Source organism: Heliangelus exortis, chromosome 28 (genome assembly GCF_036169615.1).
Source record: "Heliangelus exortis chromosome 28, bHelExo1.hap1, whole genome shotgun sequence".
In the NCBI taxonomy this organism is placed as follows: domain Eukaryota; kingdom Metazoa; phylum Chordata; class Aves; order Apodiformes; family Trochilidae; genus Heliangelus; species Heliangelus exortis.
In genome coordinates, this window is record NC_092449.1 from 5,288,663 (window position 1) to 5,306,577 (window position 17,915).

At 48.6% G+C, this 17,915-nt stretch overlaps 1 protein-coding gene across 22 annotated transcripts in view; it reads right to left on the bottom strand.

The window, feature by feature from the left end:
• Positions 1-17,915, bottom strand: part of PTPRS (protein tyrosine phosphatase receptor type S) — a 156,473-nt gene that overhangs the window by 34,740 nt on the left and 103,818 nt on the right. For 19 of the 22 annotated variants that reach the window (XM_071727895.1, XM_071727897.1, XM_071727903.1 and 16 more), the window contains 6 exons: positions 11,874-12,143; positions 9,200-9,781; positions 8,187-8,320; positions 7,856-8,000; positions 1,614-1,919; positions 216-409 (listed from right to left, as the gene is read on the bottom strand). In XM_071727895.1, the coding sequence (XP_071583996.1) occupies positions 216-409; positions 1,614-1,919; positions 7,856-8,000; positions 8,187-8,320; positions 9,200-9,781; positions 11,874-12,143 (1,631 nt within the window). The remainder of the gene's footprint in view (positions 1-215; positions 410-1,613; positions 1,920-7,855; positions 8,001-8,186; positions 8,321-9,199; positions 9,782-11,873; positions 12,144-17,915) is intronic. The other 3 variants (XM_071727909.1, XM_071727907.1, XM_071727908.1) reach the window with 1 other exon arrangement.

Below are 17,915 nucleotides of genomic sequence, written 5' to 3' on the forward strand. Positions count from 1 at the left end.
TTAGCTCAGTGCTGGGACAGCAGTTCATACTCTTCCACAATAGCTACTGTCTGGGAGTGCAAATGAACTGCAGAAAGACAACATAGACCTTGTCATAGAGACACTCAGCTACTTTCTCCAGCGTTAACGTTGCTCGGGGAGAGACGAAGCGGCTGGAGCACCCACCCCCTCAACCCTTCCATGAGAGGCGACTGGAGCACGAGGTGAGTCCTTACCTGAGCATCAGCCAGCATGATGTCCTTGATCTGGGGCAGCCCCCTGGCCTCTCCGTTCTCCATGCGGACATAGTGCACCTGGTAGCCACGGATCTGTCCGTGCTGGCGGTTCTGGACCGGAGAACGCCAGAACACTTGGATTGCAGTGGAGTTGAGAACCTCCACCTCCACTTTCCGAGGCGGAGCACTGGGCACTGCGAGGAGGGGAAGGAAGGGTAAAGAGTCACTTGGGGATCTGGAGCTTGTCACTTCACCTCTGGGACACACACACTGAGTCTACGGCCATGAAAGGTGAGGGAGACTTTAACAGTTGACCTGGATGTCCCCTGGTCTTTATTCAGGGAACAGGGAAGCAGTTCTGGGGATCTATCTGCACAGCTTGGAGATATGGAACCAAGTCAGCTCTTCTTCCATGGGCTTCTTTGTCCCCAGTTTGCTCAGATGGAGAAACCATATAACTCCTGATGACATTCTGAGGGTAAAGCCAATTTCTAATGAGCCAGAAAAGCTCTGGTCCTGCCTGTGGGATGTTAAGAGTGGAGAGAATGAAGAGGGGGACTTGCCCTTGGAGTGCCCTTGCCTCCCAGGCAGGGCTGGTGGATTGGTGGTTACCATTGCTGAATCATCACAGGACAGTAAGCAAGAGATGTCTTGGATGGAATTTGGACTGAATTTTTGGAAATAATAATACAGGGCACGATAGCTTCACTTGCAAGAAAACCATACTCTCTCTGAGCAAGGTGTTTTATCCATTTGGGTGTGGGAAAAAAGGACCCCCACTGGGAACATGCCTGTAGCTTTTTTTATTTTATTAGTTCTTGTTAATTAACAAATTTGTTAACTTGGGATGGAGGAAGTTTGTAATTTTTGCTAAATCAGTGTTTGTGCTACAAGTCTCTGAGCTGAGTCTGAACTCCTTGTCACTGAAGGTTTTTTGAAACTTTTAAGAGTCTTCCTTTTTACCATTAACCAAATCTTGGACTTACAGAGGAGCCAGGACCAAGGAATGTGTGGGAAAAGCTCTTAATATTTTAAAACAGTTTCTGGCAGCAATTATCTCTTCTGGTTTCATTTCCTTGCTGCCTCAGCTCCTCTCTTGCTCAGTAAGAAAATCTTTTCAGCAAAAGTGGTGTGGTCATGGCTCTGAGGCTTGACATTAAACAAACCTCAGAAATCAAAAAATACCCCCAACCCTAGAGCAGGGAAGGACAATTCTCAGAAGGATTTGGGGAGATGGCAGCATAGGGTGCTGCAAGTCTCGGAGCAGAGGCTTTGGTCTTGGATCATGTGAACCACGAGAAGGGACTCGATGTGTCCTCCTCGGGGTGGGAAAACCCACACTCCAGGGACACATATTCACCAGGGGACTTGGGAATAAACCAGAAAAAGTGCAATTACCATCTTCATCTGTCCGGATGATAACCGGCGAGCTCTCCGGGCCCGGCCCCACCTCCGTATGAGCCACGACAGTGATGCGATACTCTGTCCACTTCTCCAGGGATTCCAGCAGGATCTGACTGGTGGTTGGGGGGATATCATTCACCTCCTTAAGCTCCGTGTCCTCGGAATCCAAGGCTCGATAGTAGACACTGTAGCCAGCCAGGATGCCATTTTGGCTTTCAGGCGGAGGCGGCCGCCAACTTACCAGAATGGCAGTGGATCTGGTGCTGAGGCATTTTACGTCTTGAGGGGGGGCAGACGGTTCTAGGAGGGGGGGAAAATTCAGGAGGGAAAGGGAAGAAGGGGGAAAAAAAAAAAACAAAAACAACAAAAGATGGGAAAGATAAAAAGAAAAAAAAAAAGGAAAAAATGATAACAAAAAAATCTAAAATAAAACGTACAAAAATTTGGTTTAGGAAGATAAAATTAAAAAAGAAGAGATCTTTTTTTTTTTGCTGTTGTTTTTTTTTTTTTTTTAAATTAAAAGAAAAAAAAAAAAAGCCAACAGAAGTGGAATGGGGCATCAAAACTGAAATGTTATAAAGCAAAGGACTCAAACAGTAAGCGGGCTAGCCAAGAGGGGTCCTGCTGCTTCCACTAAGTGTAGGTGGCACAAAACTAAGCACCCAGCTTTACCCTATAAAAGCCTTTTCCTTTAGCACCCTTTTTTACAGCAGTCTAGCAAACCCTGCCCTGGCTGGCGAAGCACTTGTTTCCAATCTGCAGTCCCTGGGATCTGGAATTTCTTTGAAGGGATCTGTGAAAAGTAACTAAGAAAAGCAAATCTTTTGCCAGAAGGTTTAAATTTCAGAGCCTGTACCTCCAGATGGAAGTTATTAGTTGTCCACAGACTGAAGGAGGTGAAAACCCAAGGTGGTAATCGCTCAGGATATTGCCAAGCAAGATGTTTAGATAGGAGGATTGGAGAGAAAAGACTTGCCAAGGAGCCAGACAGTGGGTTTGACAAGGTGCTCAGGTGCCCCGGGGGGGTTTCAAAAGTGGCAGCAGGTTGAACTCTGTTGCACTCTCTGCCTAAACTGCATCAAAGTCCTGAAGTCCCAGGAGGACACCTTTGGAAACATGGCCCTACCCAGCTGCCTGTTCTCAAGGTGGCAGCAGTCATCTGTCTCAGGACTGATTTTCAGGAGATGGGGAAGGTGTAAACCACAGCTTTCTAGCACAGGGCTGATCACTTTGGTGTTTACTGAGCTGCAGTAGGTAATTTTGAGCACGGTCTGCTCAGTAGGGAGCAGGACACTGACACCAGCCCTGTCAGACACTACGTGCTGTGCTGCATGACTCTGCCTTGAGATAGGGGGAGAACTGCAAGAAACAGCTTTGCTGATGGAGATGCCACAGGTTGAGACCTTGGTGAAGTGTGGACAAGGAGTCTGCCACTTCTGTACCCCATCACCTGGTCACTGCGGGAAATCTCCGACCAGACTGTATCAATCACTTACTAAAATCAATCAGTTCAGGTAGCAGAGAGACATTTTCAAGGCAACTCTGCAAATCTAGGCTCACCCGATCCAGTCAAACTGCAATAAATAACTTTCAACTCCCTGCAGACACTGCCAGAAATGAGGGTGTCCTTATAAGCCCCCAAAGCATCACCTGCAAGAAGCATGGGAGCAGATAAATGCTGGTCATCATTTCTCTGTTGCTTTCTAATCAACATCAAGATCTTTTACTGAAGAATGTTTTTTTTTTCAAACCTCTTACTCCTATCCCCGAGTCACAAACAGATGTTTAGGCCCAGCTTGCCTTGAGGATTTTGCTAAATGAAGTCACACATTGCCCAGTTAAAGCTTCACATGTGCCTCCATTCAACAGAAGCAAGTTGGTTTTTCAAGAAAAAAACCTACTGGACTACTGAGCACCCTGTCCAGTAGGACATTTTGTGTGCTGCCCTCCTACTTTCATGCTTTATTGCTACATTTTGCCTGTCTTTAAAATGGCAGAAAGAAAGCCTTAACCTGAGAATCCCCACGGCAGAGGATGAGAATCCCTGGCCATGGCTAGCCACGCAAAATAATACAAAATAGCCAAACAAACAAAACCAAAAGGAACAAACTGGAAAATGAAACATAAATCAAGCCAATAATTTGAAACAAAAGAAAAACATCAGAAAGGAAATCATAATAATAAAATAATACTGATATTAAAAGTGACTCCTTCCAGAACATTCCCAGTCTGTTTACCTACCTTCCACGCTTCAACTGCTAACTTATAAGACTTTCTTACGAGAGAACGAGAGAAACTGAGCTACGAGGCCAGACCAAGCTCCTGGTGGGTTTCTGCACACGACTGGCTTTTAAAATGCCACCCACTGCCAGCTCCCCAGGCTGAGATTCCCCCTGCCAGCAGAACCCAAGCTACTGCAGGAATGGCAATTTCAGTCCCCAGTCCATCCTCTTTTGCTAAACTACCTGCACAGAGACCAGAGGGCAGGGCAGCAGATGCCCAGGGATGGATTTCCTTCCCCCTGTAGCTCTCTCCATCTGCAGGGGTCAATGCATCTCCAGAAAGGAGGTGCACTGCTGCTTCCCACGCCCCAGGAGAAACTCAAATCCCTCTCAGGGTATGGAGGAGAAGACTCAGCCCTCTTCCAGTGCTTGCCATGATGCTGTTTACTTTTTTTTTTTTTTTTTTTTTTTCCTCTCCCCATTAGGGAAGTATGAAAAGCCATCTTTCCTACCACCACGGATGAGAAACCCACTGCAGAGAGGGTCTGACCTGACCTACCCTTTCCATCCTGAAACTCATTCTGAAAAGCCCCAGTAAGCAGAGCCAGAGCTCCAGCTGGCACTTGGCTTCTGTCTGGGCACTGGCAGCTGCTGCGCGTGGTCAACACTCGCTGGCTCACTCACCCTCAAGCTCCAGCACAGGGACCTACCAAGAGGCCCTGGAGTGAGGCCTCCTTTTGGGATGGTTTGCACTTTCTTTGGTCAAAAAAGGTGGGGTGGGTGAGTGAGTGATGGGGGAGAAGGCCCAGATCTCACCCAGACCCTCTCCCCATCACTCTCATCGACTGTAGCACCTGGATGAAAACAGCCACCAAGTGCTGGCTGCCCACACTGCAGACACATCTGGGGAGTTCACAGCACTTTTGAGGTTTCCTTCACAATCCAGCCCAACCTGTGTGACCCTGGAGACGTGTGTGGGGACAGCATGGAGGAGGTGGGAGCTGTGTGCAGCAGGTGAAAATACCACAGCCCAAACGAGAGGCTGCCAGCTCACCTCTGACACGAGCCCCTTTGCTGGAAAAGGAGCCACAGCACAACCCCTGGCCAGCAGATCACCAGCGTTGTCTGCTGGCCTCTGTTTTTATCAGGCAGATGGCCCTCTGGGAACCCCTCTGCACCCTCCCATGGGCTGCAGGGCATACATGAGTGGGTGCAGATCCACACACGTGTGTGTAAACCTGCAGCAACAGGGTGGACTGTATTTGTGAATCTGCTTGAGACCAGCCAGTACTCACCTGAACTGCATCTTTTACATGCTTTAAAGTTGACTGTCCAAGCCACAAGAATGACCCTTACTGACCTTGTACAGTACAATGTTTTTTAACCCTTTAGGTACCATAGACTTTGTATAAAAGTTTCATTCACTTCATAAAACTGTGAAGAAAGGGGGAAGGGAAGGAGAGCAGAGCTAATGGGAGGGGGCAACATCCTCTCTGAGGAAAGAACAGAGGGTAAGAAGGCCCCCTTGTTCCTTCACACCTGCCCACGCAGCCTCACAGCACCCACCCAAACACCCCTGTCTGTTGATGCATGTTTGAACTCTGAAGTTTCTGAGGAGAGTTGCCAAGGAGCCCTGGGAAGGTCATGGTTAGTTAGAAAGGGGCAAAACAGCTTCCTCCAAACCATGAGATTCTGTTCAGTTTTAACAATCTATGTCTTTGGTACTTGAAGAGTTAAAACCCAGCTACTTCAAGAAGAAAAAGATACTTTACCTTTAGTTTAATGGATTTTACTTTGGTTATGATGCTCAGGAGGAGCCACCCTGACAGGGAGGTGGAGGGGGTGTTGTGCAGAAGGGGGTGCAATGCAGGGGGGGGCTGCAGCGTGCAGGCACATGCTGAGCTGGGAGGGGAAGAGCCCCAAAGGCCTTGGCAGGAGGAGGGAGGCTTGGCTGCTGCAGACAAGGTGTGTGGAACCCCCCAGCAAAGGGACAGACAGACAGAGAGCAGGGAGCTGGTTTCAGCAGGCTGTGAGAGCATACAGGCAGGCAGGCAGGCAGACAGCAGAAGAGAAAAGAAAGAAGAGCCTTGGAGAGGGCAAAGGAGGAGCTGAACAGAAAAGGAGCTGCAGAGGGAAGACACAAAAGCCTGTCCTGAGCCAGAAGGTCTGTGAGCCGAAGGATGTCACTCGGACCAGGGAGAATTGACTCGTTCCTCCAACAGCCAGCCAGGAAAAAATGTTTCATTGTGTTACAGGACACTGACAGCTCCCAGCTGACGTTCTTAAGAGCATTAAAATAATGAAACTACCCCTATGAAAGCTGAGCTACAGAGAAATAAACCAGGCCACATTCTGGGCAGGTGCCAGGTTAGAAAAAGCCCCAAAGCCTTTCCCGGATCCCCTTCTCTTCACCCTGAAGGGAAAAACTTTCAGCATCACTAAGTTTTACTGCCCTCAGCTCCCACTCCCCTCTTCCAGGCTGTTTTTATCAAACCAGAAAGCCCAAATCCCAGCCCCTCTGTTCCCCCCATCCCCATGAATCTCAAGGAGGGAAACCCCTTGGAAAACAAGAGCAGAGTGTGGGTAAGTTTGACACTTATTTTTCAGGTCCTTTCAGTTCCTTTTCCCCCACCCCACAGTGATGCTCCCTCTGACAGTTCCATACTGGGATCGGAACCAGCAGATCTGCAGCAGAGCCCGGAAAGGATTTTCTTTGGATACATAGAGAAAATAAGGAAAAAAAAATACTAAAAGGAAAAAAAGGGGATAAACATTTGAAAGAAAGTAGAAAACAAAGTATCTTTGAGTGGACTGGAGGCCTGAGAAAACCCCAGTAAGGAATTCTGTCTATGCAGAAACGGATTCCTCTTTCCTCCCACTCCTGGGGGGAGAGAAAGAGAAGGAGAGAGACAGGGAAGAGAGACAGACAGCAGGACGTGACAATTAAAACAGAGAGATGGGGCAGGCACCCAGCCAGAGCCTGCTGCTCCCTGGTTAAGGACTCAGAGATGGGAGCGGGTGCTCTCGCTCCTCACACTGGTGACCAGAGCCATTTCTGAGTTAGTTCTGCTCCCGGCAACTCCAAACTGCAGCGGAGTGATTTAGTAGAGATGAGAGGAGACAGAAAACACAAAGAACAGCTGCCACAGCCACTCATGCAGTGAAAAAACACCTCATTTAAAAGCGAAGATCTGTGAAAAGCCCAGGTTGAAATATTGCCATCCAGGGTTATTGTCCCCAGGGCAACAGTGAAGGGAGACAATCCATTAAACTAAAACCAGCACATTTTGGTTGCATACGCTCCATCCTGGTGTCATTAATATCCCCTCCCCTTCCCTCCCCCAGTAGCTTCCACATGACTCCTCTCTTCCTCTCTGACAGAGCCCAAACGGGACCATTCCCAGCAGCTTTCCTCCCTATGGCTATGAAGTCACTCATGGAAAAGAGCATGAGGATTGCTTTCCCAAGGGCTGGTGAAAACGTTGGGACTTCTGATTTTGCCACCTTCCCTTCTCCTCTTCCTCCCCATTCCCTCACTCTCTCCTCAGTCCACTGCTTGTGCCCCCCTTCCAAGCAGCTGCTGCTGGGTTTCTGCTGGTGGGCAAGCAAGCTGCTGCGTGGGGGTGGGCTTCTGCTGTCCTCCCTGAGCATGCTCAGCACCAAGGGCCAGCATGGCCCCTCCACAAATTCTTTATCTGCTCCCCATCCCACCAAGTGGATGTCACTGTCTGGCCTCCCATCTCCTCCCCCCACCCTCCAGCCCCCAAAAAGCGGGCACCAGCCCCACTCCTGGTTCCCATCATCTCAACTACTTGGGGCAAGCAAAGGGAGAAGGCAGCAGGTCCCAGAGGGGTCCCCACCACCACCCACCTCCCCGCAGAGGAACCCCCAAGCGTGCAAAAGGCCATGGTGCTGCCAACATCCACCCCACAGCTCCATACCCCTGTGCCCACCATCTCTGGCTCCCTGACTGTCTTCCCCTCAGAGAAGGGTGGGAAAAGGAGAGACACCTACTAGACTGCAAGGTGCGCTCTCTGACCTCCGGGGTGAAGGCCCCCAGGCCCAGAGCCGAGCGGGCTGCCAGCCGGAAGACATACTCAGTGTTGGGCTTCAGGCCTTCCACAGTGAAGGAGGTGGTTGGATCAAAGGTCCTTGGCATCTGGGATGGGCAACGGGGAAGAAAAAAAATACAAACAAAAACCATAAAACCAAACAAAAAGGAGCAGAGGCGAGCCCTGCCCACAGACACCTGCCCTGCTCCCCTCTCTCGGTCACCGTAAGGAACGGAGGGAGTGGGATGCTCCTTGGGGCACCAGCCCTTTGTGTTGCTCCTCTCCAGACTCACCTCCTTGCCGTGGTCTGCTTCCTTATAGAGGAGCTCATACTTCACTATGATCTCCTGGCGGGGAGGGCTCCATGACAAGATGATGCTTGTCTCTGTCTTGGCTTCTGCTCGGAAGTTCATCGGCTGCCCGGGAACTGACACAGAGAAGGAGCCGATGGGGCAGAGGAGAGACAGGAGAAACCCCATTAACTCAGCTAATTAGAAGACTCCTACCCCTGTTTTCTTCAAAAAGAGTGTCAAAAGCACAGCAGCAGCGAAGTGCCCCACTGCAGAGCAGGCAGGCCCTTCCTTTAAAGATGTGAAGGGTTAAATCTCTCTGCAGATCTAGAGCATGTCCAGAGCTGCTGGAGATGGAAGAGTTCCACTGAATGAAATGCCTTTACTTGGCAGTACAGGATGCCACCCATCCCACTAATCCCCAGTGTTAGAAGATTCTGGAAGCAGAGTGGGGCAGCCCATTTAGGACACAGGGTTTCCTCTCCAGCACCCCACACCGTAAGCAGAGCACCCAAATACATAGTGGATGACAACCTGTGACAAACCAGCTTTTCTTCTCAGCTCAACACATCTGCTGTGACAACAAGGGCTTTGTTTTACTCCCCTTTTAGAAAAAGGCAAAATAAGGCTCATTTTCCACTCATCTTGGAGAAAGTAATTTCTGGGTACTTTAAGAATAGAGTTAAGCTTCACCACTGCCTGGGCAGTGAACATTTTTAGGTCTATTAAAGACATTTATAAACTGAAAGCAGTAAGATAATCTCACTTTGAAGCATGGTACAGCAGAAATGGATTCTCTTTCTGTAATTGCTTGCCTCACTCATTTAAGCAACAACCTTTCCGAGAAGAAACAGATCAGAAATCATGCATCAGTCCCTCTGGCTTCAGCCACTGGCCCAAGCTTTGTCCCTGAAGGTTACTTCTATTTTAACCAAACTGAATCAATAACAAAAATGCTCTGGTGACAAAGCACCCACGGCTCTTGCAGCCCAGCACATCCAAGGTTGGGTGCTCACCTCCTTGCTGCGTCTTAACCTGGATGGGGTCAGAAAGAGGCCCATCTCCCACGGAGGTGAAGGCCAGGACCCGGACTGTGTAGGTTTCATCCTCAAGAAGGCTGCCCACCGTGGTCAGGAGGCTGTCATCCACATTGTGCTTCTGCCAGTTGCTGACAGGTTGATCAGGCTCCATGGTGTAATAGACACGATAGCCACGGATCTGCCCGTTGGGCTCCACTGGTTCCTCCCACTGGATGATCATGGTGGTGCTGCTCAGCATTCGTCCCTGCACGTTACGGGGGGCACTGGCAGGAGCTTGTTCCCCAGTTCGAGTGACCACTGACTCACTGGGAGGTCCCTGCCCGATGCTGTTGACTGCAGAGACCCAGATCTCATACTCAGAGTTGGGGCTGAGCCCCCCAATACTGTAGCGTGTGGTGGTGATGTCCTCTTTGATCTGGTATGGTCCATCCTGGCTTTTAGACTTGTATTCAATGACATAGTAGGACACAGGGTCTGGATTCCCAGAGTCCCAGGTGATGGTGATACTTGTTGCTGTTGTCTCTGTCACCACTGGTGTCCCAGGAGCCTTGGGGAGTGCTGAGAATCAGGAAGAACAGACATTTAAAAATAAAAAACCACATCACACATGCTGAAATGGTGCCTAATTGGGGTAGTCAGGGCTGTAGGAGCCAGAGGCACAGTCCCAATCACAGCGCAGCAGTTCAGTAAAGTGCTGCTGAAATATTATCAACCTAGTTATACACTCTATTATCCTCCTTAAACTGCTCCATCAAAAGGAAAAGTGTTCAGCTAAACATCTGGAACCCTTAGCACAGACTTCAGCTGCACGGCTGTCAGCTTCCATGGCAGTGAGGAAACAGCAGCTTGGCAGGAGCTCCTTCCGAGCACACAACCACATCTTCTGAGCCCTGGCCCCAGCACTGCTCAGCCTCTCCATGTTTTGTGTGCAGGGACCCATAGAGCACAGACTGCGCTCTCCAGAACAAAAGGAAAAACCCTCTGTCAATACTTGGAGTGCTTCCTCTTAAGTCACAAACGTGCATTAACACACGTCCCCTGTCCCTCATCCAGAAGCTCCCTTTGGAGCTCGCGGGAGGCTGCACGCTAAATGTCAGACACCTTTCACAGCAAGCTGTACATGTTTTCCTCACTCCACGCTTTCTCTAGACTTGAGCACCTCTAAAGCTCTTAACTTCTCCTTTCATCTTCTGCCTGGGAAAGACTGCAGATGCTTACACGCAGGAACATAAGGGGGAACAGAGTACAAATAAAATGACAAAAGGCAGAATGTACCAGCAGGGCATGATTCCTCATCTGATAGGATACTTGGAAGCAGAAACAATGTATCTTACATAGCAGCTTCTTGATAGGGTAAGACAGGGAAAAAGGCAAAGGAAGAAAATCCTCAGGAAAATAAAGAGCATCTCAGTCCAGCCCCAGGCATCCTCCTGCTGGCATGTGAGCCCACTCCCTGAGCAAAGCTCGGGATGAGCCTCATGTCAAGACTCACTAGTCCAAACTCATTTCTGCTGTCACACCTTTCTCAGTCAGATGCACTGACACAACAAGGATTCTTCTTCTCTAGCCCTCCCCTTCTCCAAAGTATTTCTCCTCTTCTCCCCCACCCTCCCTGCATCCCTTCCCACCCTCTCTCCCCCCAGATCCCTCGTGGGCAACGCCAGCACTCCGAGCAGACACCAGCTCATACAAAGAGCTCTACACTCACCCAACCACAGGGGCATCCCGCTTGGGTTTTAATACTCCCCTGCTGAGGACAGAATAGATTGAAGATTGCACCCGTGCTCCTCTTGGGAATTGCTAGCTGGAAGCTGGGATTATTCCCCTTCTTGCTGAGGCAACAACGGCCACTAAGATGCTGGAACTAGGCTCTACTGCAAGGGCACACATGCCAGAGATCCTCAGGGCCTTGGCTGAATCTCTAACCTTGGAACAGGCTGGCATGCAGGCTTCAAGCCATCCAAGGCTCCTTGCAAACTGCCCAGCCAGCCTTGTACGCCAGGACAGAAACAAGCATGCAGGGCTTTGAAGCAGTTTTCTTCATAACAAACAGCTCAGTTCTAAAGCGAGGAAAGATCTCAAGCCATCAGCTTCCCCCTTCACTCTGCATTTCTTTGGGTGTGGGATCCCTGCAGATGCATGCACAGATCCCAGCACGTTGCACTCGTGGTGCACAAGTTTGTCTCCCTGCTCATGCTCACATACCCACGCCCAGGCTTGCAACAACAGGGACTGACACACATGCAGCCAGGCACCCACATGCCCATACAGCCACGATGCTCCATCTCCTGTGCACCCACACACTCATGCACAAACACCTTTTTACATGCATCAGTTGTGTCCTCCTCACGTGCAGCTCAGCCAGCCACAGCCTCACCCCGTGCAGACACACAAAGCCACCAGCAGACACAGGGACCCAGAGAGTGCCATTCCCACTCGTGCAGCTGGCGGGCAGGACCACGTTACCCACAGCTGCTCACATGCACGACCACGACACGTGGCCCACGCTCGCTTCGCACGCCCGCTCGGACGCTCCCTTTAGCCTCGTGCAGCCAGCAGGTGCCTCGCACACCTCTGCACCCATGCAGCAGCTCCTGCAGCCAGGGACCCCACGCACTCGCTCACGCAGGGGGTGCTCACACTCTCTTACATTTCACCGTGATCTGAGCAACGGCTTCGATGACTCCCAGGCTGGACATGGCCACGCAGGTGTAGTTGGCTGAGTCCTTGACATCCGTGAGCTCCAAGACGTTACGGCCCACGGGCATGTCATCTTCAGGGGTCAGGTCCTCTGCTCCCTGCATCCACTTGACGTAGGGCATGGGGGACCCCACGGCCACGCAGGTGATGTTGACGTTGCCACCGGGCATGATTTCGTGGCTGACGGGCAGGATGGAGAAGCGAGGGGCCACACGGCGAACTGCGGACGAGACGCACAGAGGTAACAAAAAAAAAAAAACAAAACGAAACAGGAAAAAAAAAACCAAATCCAAAAGCCAAACAAAGCACAAAACAAAATAAAACAAAAAAAAAAGGAAAAAAAAAAAAAAAAAAAATGAAAAGGAAAGGAAGAAGAAGAAAGGGGAGAAAAAGAAAAAAGAGCAAAAGATAATTTAAATATAGACGGGGTTTGTCATCATTTATTTGCTTCCTTCATTAAAAAACAAAACGAAAAACGGAAAAATTAAAAAATAAAAAAACCAAAAAAACTGAACTTCAAAGAAATTTGTACTTCACAAACAATATATAGAATATAGACATAAAAGCGATATTTCATAGCAACAGGGTTCCATTGATCAAGATTAGACCCATCACAGCACAGATAAATACACAAAAATTTATTAGCAATTTCTCATCTTTACTGGCAAGAGCTGGCATGGCGAGCGTCGAAAAAATCTCCTCCACAGCCACTGGGGCCCCCAGCTCCCCGCTCCATGCCCCAGGAAACCTGCTCCTCCCCTTTTCCAGTGGAATCTGCTCCCCCCATCACCTTCCCCCACCTCAAAACCAAACAGCCCCTCCACCACCACGGCCTGGGATGGGCCAGGAGCCTCCGTCTCCAGAGATCTCCCACCGGGTGCTCTCCAGCCAAGGGGTGAGGCAGAGGTGGGGGGGTGGTGAGGAGAAGGTTGGGATGGAGATGGAAACTTCTCGAGGTTTTATCTTGTTGGACCCAGAGAATTCAACAAAGAGAGAAGTGTCACATCCCCAGATACCTGACAGACACCACTCGAAAAATGAAAAAGGCAAAAATATTTTAAAAAGGGAGGAGAGGGAGTCCTCCAGGCAGGACAGAATTTAGTGAAGTGTCTGCGTGTGAGAACTGTCCAGGGGGAGGCAGTCCCCCTGGAGAGAGAAGAAGTGTGGAAAAGATGAGAAACTCTAATGAAATTTTTGTGGTTTTCGGGTATAGAAACCCTAACAAAGCCTCTTTAAGATCTGACACGGTTCCATCGATAGATGCAGCTCTCAGAGTCACAAACATCATGCAAAATAGGTAAAAAAGAGAGAGAGAAAAAAGATAGAAAGAGAGAGAGTAAAATGCAGAGAAATATCATTTATGGGCGGCTAGCAAATGCCCACATGGATACTGAATAGAAAGAGAACGACAGAGAAAGAAAGGAAGACAAAGGAGAAGGAGAACAAGGAGGGGAAGGGAGAAAGAAGAGAGAGAAAGAGAGGGAGGGGAGGGGGAAACCCACTTTAATGCTGCATACTTTTTCTAGCTGATGTGACCCAATGTGGTGGCTCACATTGTCACATCTCAGCCCTGGCGGAATAATAAATAGAATAGAATTAATAAGAAAAACAAGGTAATGAAAATTTAACGTTGAGAAAACAGTGACATGTTCTGTGCATCTCCTTAGCAGAGAGGTGGATGCAGCTTCCAGACCTTACACAGTAAGAACATGGACGCAAAGGGGAGGGTGAGGTTTCCTTGGCTCCATTTTCTGAACTAACTGGGCTGGCTGGCTAGCTGAGCTAAGTGCTGCTCTTCCTGAGGGGAGAAAGCAGGAGAATGGACAAAGGAGAAACTCAGTGGATCAGAGAGGCCCTAGGGAGGGAGCTGAGGGCAAAGTCCCATCCTGCAGGCAAGGACAAAAGGATATGGACCCCGAGAAGATGCAGGCACAGCAGCAGCCTCAGGAGAAAAGGAGAGAGGGAGTCTTCCAGCTTCAGAGACAGCCATGCAGCAAACCCCCCCCTCAGGTAGGGTGAGCAGGAGGGACAGGAGAGGTACAAGTGCTGGGGGCCTGAAAAGTAGATCTCCTGCTGTCCTGTTCTGAGGAATCTCTAAAAAAAACCAGTGGCAACTGCATCCATGCAAAAGCAATGCAGAAGACATTCCAAGCTTAGCCTGCCATCCCTCTTCCCAAGTCCCAGTGCCTTCAGATGTTCCCCAGACCTGATGTCTTGGGATTCTGAATATCTATCTTCGAGTTCACTTCCCCGGCTGCCACTCAGCGTTATGGATCTTTTCAGCTGGGAAGGGCACTGCCAGAAGAGGCTGTTTTCCATTTAGTTGGGGCTTTGGTGAACAAAAGCCAATTCCAGCCTCTGCTTCCTCCTGCAAGCTGACAAGGAGATGCGTTCACAGAAAACCATGCCCTTCCCATCAGATCCTTTTCTGCATGGTTACCAGTGCCCAGGAACCAATACTGAGGCAGGGAAGAGAAAACTTCCAGATTTGTGGCACCAGGAGCTCAGAGATGTCTGGGGAGAATTCCTGCATGCATGGATTTGCAAAGAGAAAGGACAGCGTGCTCTCCCCTTCCAGGTAGCTGGGGAAACGACTGGAGTATGGAGGGTGAGACTGCAAACTCACCTGGACACTAGCACTAGAAGATGAATTTCTGCTTAAAGAAAGGTGTAAGGAGACCATTTGCACAAGCTCAGGCAGAACAGTGGCTCAGGAGAGCAGGCAACATGCTCCTTGCTCCTCCTTGCACCACTCTGGAAGACTTTCAGCCTTAGACACGGAGGTAGCTCCCTGTTGCCTACTCCATCCTCTCCACTGCCTGCTTCAGGAGGTACCAGGTTTCAGAAAATGGAGCCCCGTGAAACCACACCGGTCACAATCTGAGACAAGATGGAGAGAACTTGAAAAGAAACAAGTGGGGTCAACATGCAGACAGATTTGGGGTGGGGATGACTCTTTTGAGGAGGGGCTGATATGTAATCTTCTGGAGAGGGGAGGCAAAGTGGGAAGAGGTGAGGAGGAATGGGGAGACATATACCGGACAAGATCCGGTCAGCAAACAGCATCAACAGCAACAAACAACAGCAGGTGGGATGCAAACACTGAGTTGTCATGGAAACAGAACAAGACAATTAATTCAAACCGAGGCTTAATCACAAAGAAATAAAACCAAACTGAAAGGGAAAAAAGACCAAACCAAACAGAAGAAGAACAAAAAAAAAAGAATAAAAGAAAAAGGAAGAACAAACCATAATTTAATAACTGAAAAGCATCATTTGATGTACGATGGAGCACTGAGAATCGGAGTCTGAAGGGAAGAGACTGCTGCTGTCTGGGTGCTTTTGGGCAGGGCAGGGAAGAGATCCACTCACAAAACACAACTCAGGGCCACGGAGCCATGCAGGGCATGCTCCCAAAGAGCCACAAAGCAATTCTGCCCACCCTCTTCCCATCACCCAAGGGTTTCAGTCAGCTTCACAGGGTGTCAGGGCAGCACTACTTTTTCGCTGTTTCAGTGACATTTCTCACACTTAACTAATGGGAAACAGCCAGCACATCTGGGTGCCATTCTGCAAAAAAAGGGAGAATTTGGATTTGGGTGAGTGGCAGGCTAAGGCAAGACCAAAAGAGGCAGCAGCCCTTCTCTAGTGCATCCTGGTTTAAAAAAAGCTGCACAGTCCTGCGTGTGCACAAATACACAAACATTCACTCACCAGTCTAGGATGCAAAAAATAACTCCAACATTAAATGCTGGAGACCTCAGCAAATCCCTAGATACATCCCTGCCATTGCTCAGGGCTGTGACAACCACATTTACTGGAACAGGGAATACTTAGAGGGCTTGTCTCTGGATATCAAGAACAGTAATGCTCCTGTTTATTTTAATTGCCATATCATTCTGATTTGACTGTTGACATGAGATTTGTCAAGCTGAGAATCTTGGGTCTGTGTTTAGGTCAGGGCCTAGGAGGAGAAGTGGCAATGGGAAAAAAGCTTGAAGTACAGCTATAGCTTGAATCAAGAACAATTTCAGCTCTGGGTCCAGCTGGGTTTCACACAGAGCAGCTGAGAGAGTGAAATTTTACATGTAAAAATGCAGTGAAGAGATTTCTTCTGTTTTCCCACCCAACAGACTCAAAGGAGCAGAGAAAAAAGAACCGCCCTCTCTGGAAAGGAAAAATTGGGATGGGGCAGTCAGGGCTCTAATACTAATCCTTTTACCAATTTTACTTATCTAATCCTTTTACAGATTTTACTTTTCTACTGCTTTTACCACCTTCTGGTTTTGAGAAGCACCTTCGCTGAGTTTCAGGGATGTTTGGTTTCCATGACAGCTTTGTCAGACCTGTTTTACGAAGCCGACCTCGCATGCGTACACAGATGTGCATGCTCCATGTGCAACATCTCCCCATATCCACACACAAGCAGGCACACACAGACAGACATTTTCAATGGCCAAAAAACTCTCAGGAGCGCTTTTTTTTTTTTTTTTTTTCCAAACAAGGATACAACTTGTTACTAATAGAATCCGATTTTAGAACTGGGTATTTGTGATGCAAGACAAATTCAGTGCGGAAAAGCTAGGTCTGAGGCACAGAAAGATTTAAGTGCAGTTAGTAATGAGTCTGTTTCATATTGTCCATTGGATTTCACACAGGCACCCCCAAGTTCTGCTTAACTTTCCTTAGAAGCTGAACAAATCTGTAACTTTTCACACCCTTGAAAAAGCCAATTGGTTTTGTTGCTGCTCACGGATGCAGAGAGGTTCACCCAGTTTGTGTTCTGTGAGTGGCATTTTTGATGCAGTATTCTTTCCACCAAGAAGGTACCAATCAACATCAGTAAGGTTCCCCACCACCACTCAAGTGAAAAAGAGAGCTGGGGTTCATGAGGTGAGAGACAGTTTTGAAAGGGACAGATTTTACAGACCTGATCGGAAGAGACACTGGGAGATCCAGGGTTGACTTTTGCAACACCAGAATCCGTCCTTAAAATGTGTTCCCAGGATGCTGTTAGTGAGAGAAATCTGAGGACCAACCAAGTGGTTTGTACTGAGGAAACCCACCGGTTCCATTTTTTAAGTCCCTTCCAGATTAGCTCAGGAAGAAAAATCTTGGAGGAGGAGAGAGGTGGGGGAAGGAGAACGTACTTGACAAGAACCCGTCACTTCAAACCCCGATTCACATTAAACCAACTAAAAGATAAACAGATTTTATATCTTCAAGAAGAAATCAATTGAAAAAGGAAACGAAAGAAAGTGAAGTGACTGGTTGAAAGCACCGAACAAAACCAAATGGTATTAAACATTTTGACACTCAGCAAGCTGCTGCTCCAAATGAGGTGAGAAGGCGGACATTATTGGCCATTTTGGTGAGACAGGAGTCATTCCGTCTTGCTCCAAAATGAGGAGGGGGTAGGGGAAAGGGTGCCAAAATAATGTGCAGCCTCTACATTAGTAGTGAAGCTTAGATTACACCTGTCCTCCCCTCCCAAAAGGTGGTCAGTCCCTGCCCCTGTGCTGTCCGTGCAGCTGCCTTCTCCCTCTCTCCCATTCCAATCGCTGTTGGCGTTTGGATTTCCCACCTCCGTCCCTCCAGAGGACGAGATACTTCCCTCCTCGTGCCCATCTCCTGCCTAATTTCCTTCATGGTAAATAAAACATGAATAAGTCAAAAGGCAGATAAATAAAGAATGAGACCAAGGCTTGGATTCGGTCTGGAGGAAATCCATTACCTTCCCAATCATTGTTACTTTTCCACTTAAAAAGCCACATTAGGTGAGTGACAGGCTGGTTGAACATCTCTGGTCTTTTGTAATTCTTTTTCCTTCTTTTGGTTTGTTTCTTTTTTTTTTTCCTTTTTACAGGATTGTATATAAAATACTCTGAACCCAATTGTTTTTCAAGCAGCTCTGTAATATTAAACACAGACTTCACTATTTTAGTTTTGTTATTTTAATTTGACAAGGTGTAATCTAATTTTTTTTTCCCCT